The 12,976-nt window shown below is 37.8% G+C and overlaps 1 protein-coding gene across 1 annotated transcript in view; it reads right to left on the bottom strand.

The window, feature by feature from the left end:
- Positions 1-6,207: 6,207 nt before the first annotated feature.
- The window catches only part of LOC307255756 (interleukin-20 receptor subunit beta-like), a 6,942-nt gene continuing 173 nt past the window's right edge, over positions 6,208-12,976 (bottom strand). Inside the window, exons 1-7 of the mRNA XM_080034523.1 lie at positions 12,954-12,976; positions 11,902-12,028; positions 9,097-9,287; positions 8,137-8,261; positions 7,619-7,766; positions 7,010-7,161; positions 6,208-6,425 (exon numbers count right to left, since the gene is read on the bottom strand). The exon at positions 12,954-12,976 is cut by the window's right edge and continues 173 nt beyond it. Coding sequence (XP_079890649.1) covers positions 6,342-6,425; positions 7,010-7,161; positions 7,619-7,766; positions 8,137-8,261; positions 9,097-9,287; positions 11,902-12,028; positions 12,954-12,976 — 850 coding nt within the window. The 3' untranslated portion in view covers positions 6,208-6,341. The remainder of the gene's footprint in view (positions 6,426-7,009; positions 7,162-7,618; positions 7,767-8,136; positions 8,262-9,096; positions 9,288-11,901; positions 12,029-12,953) is intronic.

Below are 12,976 nucleotides of genomic sequence, written 5' to 3'. Positions count from 1 at the left end.
CATGGGAATACAGATCTGTTAAAGAAAAACGAACAGTGAAAGAGCTGAAAGATAAATACCTAGAAGCCTCGGAGGCTAAGGCACCTATTGAGGTTTTGTTTGATAAACTCAAGGCTGATTATGATGCTGTACAGGCGGAAGTGGAGAAACTGATAGAGAGGTCTGGTAAGTGCTTAAACAGACTTAAAGAGATCGCACTGAAGCCAAATCCTCTCTCCACTCCAGAGTACATTGACATGCTGATTGAGGGAGAGAAATCTGAGGCCAAGCCAGGCTGGAAGAAACGAGTTCAGGCTCTGATGGTCATGAGAGAAAAAGCAGAGTGCATGGGTAAAGTAGAGAGAGGAGAGAAATTACTCCAGAGTACATTTACTGATTTTCAGACAAAGAACAATGTCAACCAGGACGAGAATGATACCTTCACTGACACCTGTGAAAACCACAAGAAGATCGATTCTGATACCAACAACACCAAAGACAGTGAAGCTGTTACTGACCCTGACAGGCCTGAGTCTGATACAAACGACCAAGACAGTGAGGTTAAAACTAGCCAAGAAAGTGACGTTGAAACTTACCAAGAAAGTGACGTTGATATTTATCAAGACAAGTCTGATACTGATACAAACGGCAGTGATGTTGAAACTAACCAAGACAGTGCGGTTGAAACTACCCAAGAAGGTAATGTTGAAACGAGCCAAGAAAGTAATGTTGGAACTAACCAAGACAAGTGTGATTTTGATTCAAACGACCAAGACAATGAGGTTGAAACTAGCCAAAAAGGTAACGTTGAAACAATCCAAGACAAGTCTGATACTGATATAAATGGCAGAGACAGTGAGGTTGAAACTAGCCAAGAAAGTGACGTTGATATTTATCAAGACGAGTCTGATTCTGATACAAACGTCCAAGTCAGTCAGGTTAATACTAACCAAGAAGAGACCAATTCTGCTTCCAACACACCATGACAGTACATTTGAAAACCAACCCAGACCAAGATAATGTATTTTATAGACAAATATATTTTGGTTAATACATGAAGATTGTCTTATTGTATAGGTAGGTCTAGGTAGGTATAAAGGTGCGAACACACTAGGCATTTTACACGCGTAAGATTTACGTGCGTAACGCAGCTAAAATGTTGCTTGATCATTTTGTGTCAAAAATGGTTATACGCGCGTAACGTGCCTAGTCTCCCTCCCGATATTGTATTTCCCTTATCAACCATGGCTGATCAGACCCGACACAACAGCGTGCATGTCCGCACAAAAACAACAACAACACGGCCAACAACTGTGCCAAAAGACAAACTGAACAGCACAAATAGCCTAGCATTAAAACAGCATTGCATAGCTATTCACGGCAGCTACATAACAAACACAGTTACAGCAGCATCGGTGCACGGCGGCACAACATAAAGGCAAGTAGCCAAAATTACCCTACCTGGCTGTGACAGGGGACCGTGGCTGGCGTAGATCAACACCGGTGCTTCGCTCTACTTGTCGTGAAAGTCCCGCGGACAGTCGTCATGTTTGGGTTCATAATATGAGGCGCTAGCCGCCCGCACACAACAGGGTGAGTTAACTAATGCTATACGGCGCTAACTTTGTTTATCGGCTAAAGCACAGCCGCACATATTCACTGAATTAACCAGGAAGTCCATTCTCCTGGTTTACTTTCCCCATGTCTTCTAACCCCGAGCGGCTTCATACAGCACCGGCCGCCCGCAATACATTTTTCTCCTCGGTGTCTCTCATCAGCCTCTGTGTACAGTACACTGTTCTCCGACCCTGCCAATGTATGTGACGTCGGGTCAAGCTCAACGCTGATTGGCCAACGCGGCTAATCGTCTCGCGTAGGAGCAACAAAAGTTCAATTTTTTGAACTCCTCGCGTAGCTATACGCGCGTAATATATACGCACATAATATATACGCGCGTAAAAATGTTGCTTTAGCGCGAGTGAAAATGTTGCTTTAGCGCGAGTGACGCATTTACGCGCCCTGTACGCGCGTAAACCAATGGTTCCCTATGGAAAAGGGGCGGATTTCATACGCGTCTGTACGCGTGTAAAGTGCCTAGTGTGTTCGCACCTTAAGATGAGTGTGTAGGATATAGGGGGCAGAGAAATAGAAGTGAGTGAACAAAGGCCATTCAGGTTTTATTGATCCATCTCTTGATTTATTTTCCTTTGTATTATCCATGTATTTATCTGCTTCAGTTTTATTTTATTTTGAACTTTTGTTTACCCTGTACTGCAGTTGAATCCTTTTTCACAGATGTCTCTATTGTAACGCATAGACAGGAATTTTAAGACATAAGTTAAACTCAAATATGGATATCATCACATATAATTGTATTTTTGTTTTTATATTTTATTACTGTGCTTCATGTTAATGATTGTTTCTTTCACCGACACTGGGGCCTTTAGTAGTCCTCTATTTGATTCTGTGCAAGAGTAACCAATAATTCTTAATTAATTGGTCATACCGGAGTGTTTGCGCTTTGATGATGCATTTGGATAAAAACATTAATCTATTTGTACAAAAAAAATGTTTTGGGAGGTATATTGATAGCAGTAGGCACTAAATGCTTAAAAGGTTTAGAACCTTGCATTTACTATAGGCAAGGCAAGGCAAGTTTATTTATATAGCACAATTCAGACACAAGGCCACTCAAAGTGCTTTACAGGGGCAAGATTAGAATACATAAAACACATTATAAAACATTTAAAAGTGAATAAAAGAAGCAAATAAAATAAAAATTGCAGGTTAAAATAGAAACAAAAAAGTCTTTAGACTCGATTTGAAAGAACTGAGAGTTGCAGCAGACCTCAAGTTCTCTGGGAGTTTGTTCCAGATTTTTGGTGCATAATAACTAAAAGCTGCTTCTCCTTGTCTAGTCCTAACTCTAGGGACTGTAAGTAGACCTGTCCCAGACGACCTAAGGGCTCTGGACGGTTCATAACGTATCAGCAGATCAGTAATGTATTTTGGCCCTAAACCATTTAGTGATATATTGTGACACTATGATGTTTTTTATTAGCCTGTGGGTTATATTGTTCCTGTGTCTTTTGATTTTGCATTTTCAATGTTTGAATACATTTATTAGAGATAGGGTTTGACCTGAGTTTGGCTTGACATTCTCTGTGTGTAAAGTTCAGCTTCAGAGAGAGAAGTAAAAAAAAAAAGTATTACATTATGCTTCCAGTGTTGCTTATGCATGATGTGCCATTTAGCCAAATAATTGACTATGATTCATTGTATTACCTTTCATATCGATATTGTATCCTAATCAAGAACACACCCCTTACATATGTAACCTTGAAAAGGGTGATGTGATGTTAAATTGGGTGTTCTCTTTATGAGCTTTTTTGACTGTCTGGAGATTTTGAATAATTAACTCTTGTTTGTAATTTGTGTATTTTTGCTGAGCTTGCTGAATAAAAAAAGGTAGATCTTTTGATTTACTGAAAAGACAGAACTCTCACTCATCCTTTTTGCTTCTTCATTTAACCTGATAGTTTCTCCACCAACACTTTAGTAAAAACCCCCTGAGATTCTAGTTATTCTCTAACAGACTGGAAGCACTTATCTGGCTCCAGTCTTCTTTTTCCAGGAGCAATGCTTGTCTGTAGAAAACAAAAACTTGTGAAATCATGTTGAATAGAAAATATCTCGTTCTTCCTGACAACACTGACAATTAGTCATTTCTTATTTTGCTAAAAGGCAAATGTACATTGTTATAACCTAGCGCTGCTAAGTACCTATAGTGTATGGCTGTCAGGCATGATAACATAATAACAACATTTCCAACATTATTTTGTTCATACATTTGCATTATAAATTAAAGTTTTTCAAATTCCTTTTCACCACATTTATTCCAATAGTTGCATTGAGCATCACAAGACTCTTCACAGATAAAACTTTGTCCACATGGTGGCAGCACAACAAGCTATAACCATATGATCAGCCTCCAACTAGAATGAGCTGGAGAGCCAAACTGTTGACTATTATCTTACAAAAACAACAATGTGTCATCACCAACAAAGACTCTACTTCCACCTTTACAGTGGAATGGCTAAAACTCTCATCAGTTTGACTTTAGCATCCCTCCCCCGACTGAACTTGGCTTCTCTCATTTCCAGGTGCAGGTCATCTCAAACAAGACAACTTATTTTCACAGACAGACTAGACTTTGCACAATTGAAGGAAACATCCTGCATTTTGAATAATCGTTAGCCTTTGGAAACCGCACCAGTTAGCCCATCCACAATGTGGGGACCACTTACATTCTGGGGACCAAACCAATCAAAGAGTCTAGAGTTAAAGTTTAAGTGAAAGTTTTTTATTTGTCACATATTTGCAAAAAAAATTACATTTTACATACAGTGAACCAAGACGCCTAGACTAGGTTTTAGAGTTAAAACTGAAACTAGAAGCATTAGGTCAATGTTTTTGTTTGAATGTTAAAATTAATTTTGTCCTAAATGTATTCTCTAGAGTAGAGGCCACCACGTGAAGACTGTTTATTTTTATTTTCTTGTTTGATAATTAAGAATCAAAAAAGTATAATACTATCATAATTTTTTGGCATTTTTCAATGCTTTATTAGTTAATGAGGAGAGACTGAGATGAGATGCATACAAAATAAATACAATAAATCACCACCAGTATTAATGAAACACTTAACACTGATAATAAGTAATTTGTTATTTTGCAAAAGGGGAAATGTACATTGTTATAACCTGCGGTTGTCAAGCACTTATTATAAAGTTGTCAATAGCAGTATTTTGTTCAAACATTTGCAGTATAAATAGGTTTTCTAAACTTTTCACCACAATTATTCCAATAGTTTCATCGTGCATCACAAGACTCTTCACAGATCAAGCTTTGTCCACATGGTGGCAGCACAACACAGGCTATAATCATATGATCAGCCTCCAACAAGAATGATCTAGAGAGCCTAACTGTTGACTATTATCTTACAAAAACAACAATACCGTCATCAACAAAGACTCTACTTCCACCTTCACAGTGGAATGGCTAAAACTTTCATCAGTTTGACTTTAGCATCCCTCTCCCGACTGCACTTGGATTCTCTTATTTCCAGGACCAAGACAAATGATTTTCACTGACAGACTAAACTTTGCACAATTGAAGGATAACATCCTGAATTTTGAATGTCTAGTAGCCTTTGGAAACTGCACCAGTTAGCCCATCCACAATGTGGGGACCACCTACATTCTGGGGACCAAACAAATCAAAGAGTTTGCAAAAACTAACATTTTACATGCAGTGAACCTAGACACCTAGACTAGGTTTAAACTGAAACTAGAAGCATTAGGTCAATGTTTTTGTTTGAATGTTAAAATAAATTTTGTCCTAAATGTATTCTCAAGAGTAGAGGCCACCACATGAAGACTGTATTTATTTTTCTTTTCTTGTTTGATAATTAAGAATCAAAAAAGTATAATACTATCATAATTTTTTAGCATTTTTCAATGCTTTATTAGTTAATGAGGAGAGACTGAGATGAGATGCATACAAAATAAATACAATAAATCACCACCAGTATTATTAAAACATGTAACACTTGAACATGATGAAACATAAACAGTGATAAAAAATAAAAGATAAAATGTTTCGTCTCAAAAAACTGATATAATTGAGGTATTCTTAAACTTCTGACCGGGTGTGTATGACAATAAATAAAATTATCTCTAGATTAGTAGTTGTAGTTTCATATTACACAGGGAAAAGATGTCATGTCCAGATGGTGAGAAAATGTCACTAGTTGTATTTCTCCTTCCTGCATGTTGCAGTCCACCTTGTTCTCCGTGGCTTATGTTCCTTCATGGTAAATCCGTCCCATAGTTCTGGTGGACTGTCCATTTGTGCTACAAAAACCGACGGAATATTTCCATTGATCACACGAAATTCAGAAATTTGTTGCATATTGTGTCTTCTCCAAAGCAGACAATGTTGCTCCCGACACACAACTGCTGCTGACATACTTGAATGTAAACAAAAGCTGTTTTTGGACATTTTCCTGAAACGTTTGGGTCACCACATGCTCGCAGTCTGTTCATTATAGTCCAAAAACCTGGTCCGCTGAACTGGGGAAAACATTTCCTATGTCCTAGTTCACTTAGAAAGCTCAGATATATGTGTTGTGATGATTATTCCTTAATTTCTTTTATATATTCAAGTTTTTCCTCACAAAATGTAATAGCATCCATCCAGAAATTCCCTGTTGAGCTGACCCCAACAGCGTCTTCGAAATACATTTAGATTCTCCTGTTGAGACTCTTCAAGGTTCAATCCTCTCAACTCGTCTGTGCAGTTTAGACGCTCGGCACCACATGGATCTGCTCACAGAGCTCCGGCTCCTCAGGGCTCAGTGGGATATGAATGTCCCAGTCAGTTTGCTGCAGAGACAAACATCAAACTTCATTCAATAGTGGACAGATTTCCTTGATTCACATTTAATATTTCTTTTTACGATCAAAAGTTTTAGAGCACCCCCATTTTTAAGATATTTTTTGCAGACCTCTTTTGACTTTCTATGACAAAGTTAAAAAAGACAATGTTTTGCACATCCATGTTGTTGCTGCTGCTGAACAGAAACAATTCTCAAGAAAGTAAGTAAAGCCTGTATAACAGCTTAATGCTCCCAAAAATAGTGGGCGGAAATGTTGTGTTTGCTTTGCACATTAAAGTATTTTTAGCTGTTGTGCGGACTTAACTTACTTTACTCACTTACACACATTTTCTAACCAGAAGAATTAACCAGAAGATTTAACCAGAAGATTGTTAGTTCCTTATATACTATCTATTAAAAAAGTGTCTTTGAGCACTGGGAAAAGCACTTCATAAATTTTATGTATGTTATTATTATTATTATTATTATTATTATTATTATTATTATTATTATTATTATTATTATTATTATTATTATTATTATTATTATTATTATTATTATCTATAAGTATTCATAAAGGGTGGGACTGACCAGTGAGAGAGGTAGTGGTTCTTTATGGAAATACTGTTGGCAGGACTGTGGATTGCAGTGGAGGACGGACCAGAACACAGCGAACAGGAGGCCGGCCGTGATGATGACGGTCACAGCCACAGCCGTCGGCTTCTTCCAGGCAGCGTCAGGACCTGCAGGTAAATAACCAAGAGTTTAGGTTTTACCGTCACTCCATTTATTAAAATCTTACAATCATTTTTACTATTATTGGCTTAAGACGGCGTATCTGGGCCACAGACACGTGGAGTATGCCTGCCATCCATGACCTGCAGGTAAATAACTACGATTTTATGTTTTACTGGCAATTTTGATTTAATGGATTTTTTTACTCTGAAAATCTTAGTTCATTTCATGTGCATGTAAATGTATGGCTCTAATGTAAAGGAAATGTTGTTTTTTCAGAGAATATCTATATAAATATTTGTGTAAAATTATGTCTATATTCTCACAACCTTTCTTGAAATAACACCCCTTTTTTTCTTTCCACAGTGGCCTTCATACACTGTCGTATTGGTGAGTATTTTTCTACTAGCAAAACAGTAGACTGTGTGTGTGTGTGTGTGTGTGTATGTGTGTGTATACTTGTACCTGTGATGGATACACACTGGGTGTCAGTGCTGCTGCTGTGTAGCTGTGGCTCAATGATGGTGTGAGCTCTGACGCAGTACACCGCTCCCTCCTGCAGGGCGGCGACAGAGAGCACAGTCTGCTCGGCTGGCATCCTGTAGACAGTCGGCTGAATGAGAGAGGCAATTATTTATTCTATTTATTTATTTAAGCTTTATTTATACTGTTATACTGTAAATATCAATTGAGGGGGGTGTGTGTGTGTGTGTGTGTGTGTGTGTGTGTGTGTGTTTGTGTGCGTGACCCTCATTTGCAAAGATGTCAAGTCAAACAAATGCAAAGCAAAAACAACAAAACATACAAAATATACAGTACAAAGCAAATACATCAAATACACAACAACAATTAAACATATAGACAGAGATGTAGAATGGCTGCTTTTAAAATGAAATGGGTGACAGTACAATATAGTCTAATTAAAACTGTTACTGTTAAAGACGAGGACAAGAAAGCAATTAATACGTAAAGTAATTTCTGACCTTTAGCTCGCCGCCTTTCTGCCACACTGTCACCATGACGACGGCAGTGAGAGGAAGTCTGTCAAACGACACCTGAAGGGCGTCGCCCACCGCTGTCACTGCCATCTGAGGCACCGCCAGGACTGCTGCTGGCACAAATCACTCACAAGTTTTAAATCCTTTATATGCAATAATTAGTAGTAGAAGAACATTTATTTTCAGTCCATGACCTCAGAGACATAGTACAGACATGGTCAATAATTTTAGTTTAAAAGTAACAATGGCCGAAAAGGATGTAGGAAGAAGCCGAGGCTTATTATGCCTACCCTCTTTACATATTGTAATATTATAAATATATTATGTATAACGTTTTTTTTTAAAACAACAACAACAAACAAAACAAATGTTTAAAAAATTGTGTGTGTTTTTGAAATAGTTTTGAGGCCTATATTGTCTTACATAAGGAGGAGGCACTGACCATTTCCAAACATGCAGATGAGCAACTTTTTTGTTTGAAACTAAGTGATTTACAGTTTTGTCAGAGAGCAATTTGTGAAAAATCTGAGGGGGGATGTTTTCATTCATTGAATTTGATCTCAACCTCTGCAGTTGCAGTAATGTTTTAACAAGACATGCAAGAATTACATCCCCCTTTCTCAAAATTAGAGGAGGGATGTTTTTGAAACGCTTTTATTCATTAAATTAATGTATTTTATTACGTTATCTGGAGTTGCAGGAATACTTTTAACATAGGGGCTGCTTTGTTGTGTACAATAGGGGCATTGTACACAACAAAACATGCAAGAACTGAATCTTCTTTTTTTGCAATGGAGAGCACGGTCGCATATTATGTCCACTGGAAGGAAAAAGTAAATATTTAAAAAATACTGAACCGAGGAATGGGGGTATTATAATGAGAAAAAACTCAAAATGTTTAAGATTAAAGTTGGAACATTGTAAAAATGGCCCTTCTCTTCTTACTGTCTCTGCGGTTGAAGGCTGGGCTGAGTTGTGACCATGGAGACAGCAGGGACCCGCACTGCGCTCTGACGTGGAGGCTGTAGTCGGAGTCTGAGCCCAGGTCAAAGGTCAAGTCACAGTGGGTCAGAGGAGTCTGCTGGCACTCGTGAGCGTCCACCCAGCTGCCGTCCAGAACTATCAGCTCAAACTCCCTGAAACATGACATTAGATGTTGTTTAATAGCAGCTTTCATGCAAGAAATACAGCCTGGTAAAACTTTACTATAAGGGCACATCAATTCACAGTTTGTTAATGCTTATTAAATGCTATTCATGGTTAGTAAATGCTTATTAAGCATTAGGTAACTGTTAATGGTTAGTTAATGTTTGGTTAAGCACTAACTATTTTTAGTTAACTAATGTTTTGTTAAGCATTAAATACGCATAACGGTTAGTTAGTGTGTACATAATGCTTATTAAGCATTCATTAATCATTAACTAACAGTTAATTAATGTCCCCTTATTGTAAAGTGTTACCAAAAGCTCAAAGTGCTTTTACAATATAGAAGATAAATGCACAAAATCCTTTGTATTAAAAATAGAGAGAATTAATTTAAAATAGGATAAAATGAAGTAAGAATGTATCAAATCTCTTTACACTTTTTTAATTAGTTTTACATCAATTTGAGACTTGAATAAGCATAACCAAAAACTCATGAAATACTACGCATTAAAAAAACTAATCACGACAGAGACACACAAAGAAATATGACCTATATATTATTGTTTTCCTGTAACAAACGTCACATTAGAGCAGAACTGGTTTCGACATTGGTGTTGTAAGATGCAAAACATTTTAAAATAATGTGTGCCATATTTTCCTGCTGAGCTTCTGTTTTGCCTCTGGCCACAATAATTACTCACACTCTGATGGTTGCCACACCTTCATACCTCTGCCGCCACACACACACACACACACACACACACACACACACACACACACACACACACACACACACACACGCACACACACACACACTGCTACTGTTCAACTTCTGTTCAACACAAGCTGACTGCTACTTATTGTTCTATCTCTGTTTTTATATTTTCAATCGTTAAATGGGTGACATCAACTTAACGACGTATTTGGTGGCACAAATGTACAGATATCTCCTAGTGCACACACACACAAAGTGTAGAAAGACTACAGACAAATGATATGCAGGAATGCAAATTGTGACTACTAGCAGCCTCAATATCTTTACTGTACAGCAGGGTGTTTTTCTGTGAGAACATACAACTTAAATGTAAAGAAATTCGATGTTTAAAAACTTTTTTTTTTATAAATACCAAGGTCTACTAGCCTTTATTCTCTCCAATGGCCCTAATACACCGTCATATTATTGCAATATGCAACTACTAACATAGAAAGGATTCGATTTACATTCCATACACACAAATGTACTGAAAACACACATATTCATTGATTCTTGTTTAGAGGACTGTGATGACACATGTAAAAAATCTAGACTAGTCTATTGATGCGAGGCCGGGCTCATTGTAGCAGCTCTTTAATTGATTATAATGGAAGCGACTAAGCCACTACAGTATATTGTGGTTTCACCCTAAATAGCCTCTGACGCACATTTCTTGGCAAGTCCAACCAATAGTAGAAAAAACTCCAGAGTAATGAATCAAAAAGTCATTGAGATATTTCATTGAGGAAGTTCTCACTTCAAAACAGAGGTGCGTTTGTGCGACTTCACAGCCGTCGCACGAATGTTCCAGTTGTTCCTGACAGTTAATTAAAATGTTATCTGTGTGATTTATGCCGTCTGAATGCAAAGGCGCCCTGAATGCCCTTTCTCAGGCTAGGATGAACCGATTTCTAAAACATTTGCACCGGTGAAGTAGGGCTTTAAATCAAACTCCGGAATGTTTATGTGTCACCGCTGAAGAAAAGACACACCTGCTAGTTAGAGTTATGCGCTCAGGTGTGTCGCATTCATTTCTGTGTCATTAGTCATATGTTAATTTCATAATAATGTCCAATTACAATGTGTCAGCTAGAATCACATGCTGGATTTTCTTGATCAAATTAAAATGCTACATATTTCACATATTTCATCCCGTCAAACTGCACCTGAACCAATTACATTTACAGGTTGAGTGAGTGATTCTGGAGAATGCTTGTTGTTTTGAGAAATTATTGAATATCTCCTCACGATCCTCTACGTGTCAGTACTGTGTGTGCTCTGGATTTTTCTTTTACTGTTTATACACAGCTTAGGCTCTTAAAACTGGTATGTAAACAAAGGGGTATGTTAACAAAGAGGGCCAACTATAGCTGTCAACATGCCCGTCCGATTAGGCTTTGTCAAAACACTTTTTCATCGCGCACACAATACAGACAGGTAGCGGATCGTTAGGAGATATTCACTGATTTTGACGAAGTGATTTTGATATCAAGCATTCTCCAGAACTGCTGACTCCACCTTTAATTCAATATGCAGCTAAAAATACAATAGAATGGTGCGCTCCGGTGGCGTAGTGGATAGAGCGTGTACCATATTGGCTCCGGCCTTCGTTGCAGTGGTCACAGGTTCAAATCTGACCCGTGGACCTTTACTGCAGGCCATCCCCCCTCTCTCTCTGCCTCCCCACCTCAACTCTGTACAAAAAAAATGCCCCAAAAAATAATCTTAAAAAAAAAAAATACAATACAATGTTGGAATGAGTCATACTAAACTGCAATGGCTGTGAACTCGAAAATATATCATCATTTATGTGTGGAAAAAGAAAATGGCATGTGTTTTTCATGACTTACCCCTGAAACTGAACAGAGTAAAGGATTGCAGTGTCACAGGGAGCCTCTAGTGGGCGCCATTTCAGCACGTGTCTCATGTCAACCGAGTCCATTGAAACATGACTGGGAGCCGGCAGCGTCCAAACACCTGTCAACACAATGAGTTCATTTATCGAACATTATCTCAAGTACCGATCTGATAGTGAGAGGAACGGTGTAGTATTGTCAGGAGGTGCCAGGCTAGCAGTTTCCCTTTGTTTCCAGTCTGTATGCTAAGCTATGCTAACCGTCTGCTGGCTGTAGCTTCATATTTAACATACAGACTTTAAAGGGTGACGTCAACCTGAAGCATATTTTGCAAAATGTCAGACTTAAATGTCCCTAATAACTTTATGATTAAGGAAACATCTTGCATCTGGTGAAAAAAGGGTGATGTTGAGAGGGTCAGGGGTAGGGCTGCAAAAGTCTGAGAATATTCAGGTAGTGTAGAAATTTCCTATGTGAATTAATGAGAATTAATTTACCCTGCAACCTTTAGGGGAATTTATACAAACTGTATTTACGTTGTCACACAAGGACATCAATTAAAACATTTTGTATTTCATTAGCAGATATGCATGTAAACATTTAAAAAATATATTTATTCATTCATTTGTTGACTTTTCAGTAGAACTTCAATAGAGCTTTGATCCATTGAACAACAACAAACATGCATGTTGAATAAAATGAAATAAAAAAATATATTGACTAAGAAGCTCTCCTATGGGTGTGTGTGCTCTGCTGTCTGTGGTGAATTTATTAGTGTCTTTTGCGTCACTGTGCTTTTGTGTCATAATTACAACCACAACAATGTAGTGCACACACCCGTGAGAAAGGTAACTATAGGTTGATATTTGATGCCATCTCAAAATAAGTCTAAATTAAAAATTAACAAATTTAAAAAAAATCTTGTATACTTAATGCGTATTAAGCATTAACTAAGCAGTTATTAACGGTTATTGCTTAGTTGATGTTTTTTAAGCACGTTACCGATATTAATGTAGTTTTGTCAGCTGAGGCGGAAGTTAACTCACAGTTTAAGTCCAGCAAAACCATC

This window comes from Ammodytes marinus (assembly GCF_949987685.1).
Source record: "Ammodytes marinus genome assembly, chromosome: 9".
NCBI lineage: Eukaryota > Metazoa > Chordata > Actinopteri > Uranoscopiformes > Ammodytidae > Ammodytes > Ammodytes marinus.
Note: the sequence above shows the minus strand (reverse complement) of the source record. Positions and strands in the feature narration are given on the sequence as shown.